The sequence below is a fragment of the Elephantulus edwardii genome, unplaced genomic scaffold (genome assembly GCF_000299155.1).
Source record: "Elephantulus edwardii isolate Elephantulus edwardi_28Jun2011 unplaced genomic scaffold, EleEdw1.0 scaffold00389, whole genome shotgun sequence".
Taxonomy (NCBI): Eukaryota; Metazoa; Chordata; class Mammalia; order Macroscelidea; family Macroscelididae; genus Elephantulus; species Elephantulus edwardii.
In genome coordinates, this window is record NW_006400139.1 from 200,511 (window position 1) to 204,393 (window position 3,883).

Sequence of the window (3,883 nt, forward strand, 5' to 3'; positions counted from 1 at the left end):
TATTTATCCAAATGTCAATCAAACATTAAATGGATTAGTATAAGATGTCTTAAAATTAGCAAGAAGCCAATTTCAAATACATGCTAAAATATGGATGAAATACTATATATATATATATATATATATATATATATATATATTACTATATATATGTAAAGAAATCAGAGGACAATGACTACATGCTTTATTATTTGTCTTACATGAAAATGCTTGTTACATGAAGAACTAACAACCTACATTAACCATCTTATCATTTGGTGTTATAGCATAAATTTACTTTGCTTTAAAATAGCATGAGTTTGACAGAAGTCTCTTGAAAGCAGCTATCACATCTTTGTTCCTCAAGCTGTATATCATAGGATTCAGCATAGGAATTACTAGTGTATAAAATACTGAAGCCATTTTATCAGTATCTAACGAATGGTCAGTTTTAGGCTGCAAATACATGAATAATAGTGTCCCATAGAACACTGTGACCACCATCATGTGTGAAGCACAGGTAGAAAAGGCCTTTTTCCTTCCTTCTGCTGAGCGTATCCTGAGAATAGACAGAATAATGTTGAAATAGGATATGAGAACTACAAACATCGAGATCGCCAAATTTGTAGCTGCAGAAGTAAAGACTACAGTCTCTGGGAAGTAAGTGTCAGTGCAGGACAAGGCTAACAGGGGAACAATGTCACAGTAAAAATGATTGATAACATTGGAAGAACAATAAAACATAGAGAATGCACAAGATGGAACCAAAATAGCTGTAAAAAAGCCATAGATGTATGCCAGGGACACTAGCGTTAGGCAGGTCTGTCGAGATACTACCACCATGTAGAGCAAGGGATTGCAAATGGCCACATAGCGGTCGTAGGCCATTGCGGCCAACATGAAAATCTCTGCCACAATGAAAACTAAAAATCCACCAAGTTGAGTTGCACAGGAGTAGTATGAGATAGTTTTCTTCTTAACCAAGAAGTTGACCAGCATTTTAGGGGCAATGACAGTAGAATTGCTAAGATTGATGATAGCCAAGTGTCGGAGGAAAAAGTACATGGGGGTTTGAAGTCGAGAGTCTACACTGGTGAGGGTGATGATGACCACGTTCCCAGCCACAGTCAATGCATAGATCAGTAGGAAGACAAAGAAAAGGGGGACCTGGAGTTCTGGCTGACTTGAGACTCCTATGAGAATGAACTCAGATACCCGGGTGAGATTTTCAGGAGAGGTAAAAGAGATTTGGAAGTGCATCTAATTAAGGAGTAAAAGGAAATGAAGTTATAAACCTTACAGAATTATGTTCAACATCTTAAGAAATTGCCTCCTATCAGATGGTAGAGACACTTTTTTGGATTGTGATTTTTCTCGAATGAGGACGTTTGTTACTGTTATGTTATATGCTGTGGAGTCAGAGCTAATTCATAGCTGACCCTGCAGGGGTTTGCAGAGGCAGTAAATGGCGCCAGACAAGATTTCCCATCTTTCTTCTGGGGCAGCTGATGGCTTCTAATTACACGCCTTTGAGATGGCAGCTCAGCACCTCATCACTATGCCATCAGAACTCTTTATTTTGGAAAAAAAAATGACTAGAGATCATGTCAACTTTGTTTTTCATGTATCATAATTTTATTCTTAGCTAGCACTCTCTCACAGTCATTAGGGAGTACAAGTCTGGGCAAATGAAGTGGCAGTCTAGCAACTTGTAATATTTTGGGGGCTTTGGGAGATTTATATATAGGGATTTACACTTCTAATTCAAATGTGGCACCTTTCTGCTGTTTCAAATCCATCAGTGGTTATGAAATACACCTCCTAAACAACAGGCCTCTGGAAACTCTATGAACTTTGCTAAATGTCATTTGTTATAGAAAGGCTTCAAGCCTTTTGTTCATAGGGTTGTTATGAGTCGTGCTCGACTTGAAGGCAACAACAACAACAGCTGTTAAAACATTTCTTCTCATTTTTATTTCATGATATTTCACAGAAATATATGAATGCATGCAGTAAAATTTATTTTCAGATTCCTGATACATTTTTTCAGCTTTTTTAAAAAAACCATTAGCTATTAAAAAGAATTTCTGCAATAGCTTGTATTTTATTGTATGCAATGACTTTTCCCTTCTCTTTTTTTACATGCTCTTAAGTGTATACATTTCTTCTTGTATCATATTTAACAACTCATTTTCCAAAATTATTACAAAGCTTTGAAACAAACTTTAGTTTAAGCATGACATTATTATTTTTGTATACGTAACATCCAATATCTGCCCACAAAAATGAATTTAAATGGCTCATTTTAGGATACAGATTTTAGATCTCTAAAATCAACTATACAGAAATGAGATAAGTATTATCTACCCACCTCTAATGGAAAATACGCCTCTCACTCTTAGAATTACTATATGACTTCGAAGGCAAAATGTGTAGAATCTATAAAATATTGAGACTCTGAATCACACATCATGCTTATATCCACAAATCTCTCTTATATCCCTTGGGAAAAGTCCACAAAGGATTACTTCTTAATGAGATCTTGCTCTTGGTGTTCGATCAAGTGCCCCGTGGGGCCATTTTCTGGTAATTGAACCTGTTAAAGTAAGTTAAATTCTATGTCATCTAAGAGACAAAGTGAGTAAAGCCTATTTCCAAAAGTACCTTATTTACATTCAGAGATTGAAAAAACCAAAATATTGAATAGTGAAAGAACCCAGTAGTTCACTTGTTGTTGTTAGAGGCCGTTGAGTCGAGTACAACTCATAGCAACCCTATGAACAAAAAGATCTATCCTGTGCCATCCTCACACTTCCTGACACATAAGAACCCATTGCTACAGTCACCATGACAACCCACCTGATCGAGGGTCTTCCTCTCCTTTACCTACACTTCCTAGAATGATGTTCTCCTCAAAGGAATAGCTTCTCCTAGCAACATGGCCAAAGTGTGTGCGGCAAAGCCTCATCGTTCTTGCCTTCAAAGAACACTCCAGCTGCACTCTCTCCAAAACATATTTATTTGTTCTTTTGGTAGTCTATGGGATGTTCAGTGCTCTTCTCTGACACCACAGGTCAAAGGCATCAATTCTTCTTCTGTTAGCCAACATCATGATGTACGGAGAAGAGATTGAAACTGACAATAACTTCATCTTGCTTAGATCCACAATTAACATCGCTGGTCCTGGCAGTCAGGAGACAAGGAGACACTTTGCTGTAGGAAGGCTTCCTCTTAGGGACCTCTCCAAATTACTGAGAAGTAGTGACGTCATTTTGAGGACTAAGGTGTGTCTGATTCAGACAGTAGACTTTCCAATGACTTGCTATGCATCTCAGAGATGAACAATAGGTCACTAGCGCTTTCTAAAAGTTTGCTCATAAGATATAAAACATACAATGTATGCACTGGTTCTCTATGTTGTTGTTGTGTACCATTGGGTCAACCTATTCTCACTGAGCCTCAAGTAAGTTTTCAAAGGTAGTAAATTGCAAAGGAGATTACCAATATTTCTCCTGCAGAAAAGCTAGTGGATTTGAACCATATCTTTGGGCTGGCAGCACAGCTTTTTATCATTAGGTATCAAAACATCCTGAACACTTAATTGTGCTCACATAAAGTCTATATCTTTGTCAAGAAGGTGCTGTTCTAACAGCCAGAGATCACTTCATAGTTTAACATTAAGAAAGGAGTATGTCAGGTCTGTATTCTTTCTCCATACCTATTAACTTGGTATGAAGAACAAATCTTTGAAGATGCTCAACTATATGAAGAATGTGGAGTCAGAATTGGAAGACTTATAAAAAACTTGCATTATGCAAATGATACAACTTTTGCTGGTGAAAGTGAGCAGGATTTGACATACTTGCTGTAGGAGATCAAAAGCTGTAGTCTTCAATAGGGTTTA

The 3,883-nt window shown here is 37.1% G+C and overlaps 1 protein-coding gene across 1 annotated transcript; it reads right to left on the minus strand.

Moving 5' to 3' along the window:
- Positions 1-273: 273 nt before the first annotated feature.
- Positions 274-1,239, minus strand: LOC102867146 (olfactory receptor 8J3-like). The gene has a single exon (XM_006902282.1). The coding sequence runs from the start codon at positions 1,237-1,239 to the stop codon at positions 274-276; it is 966 nt and encodes a 321-aa protein (XP_006902344.1).
- Positions 1,240-3,883: the final 2,644 nt, after the last annotated feature.

Coding starts and splice junctions, on each gene's coding strand:
- LOC102867146 (XM_006902282.1), bottom strand. CDS start 1,239: ATGCACTTCCAAATCTCTTTTACCTCTCCTGAAAATCTCACCCGGGTA.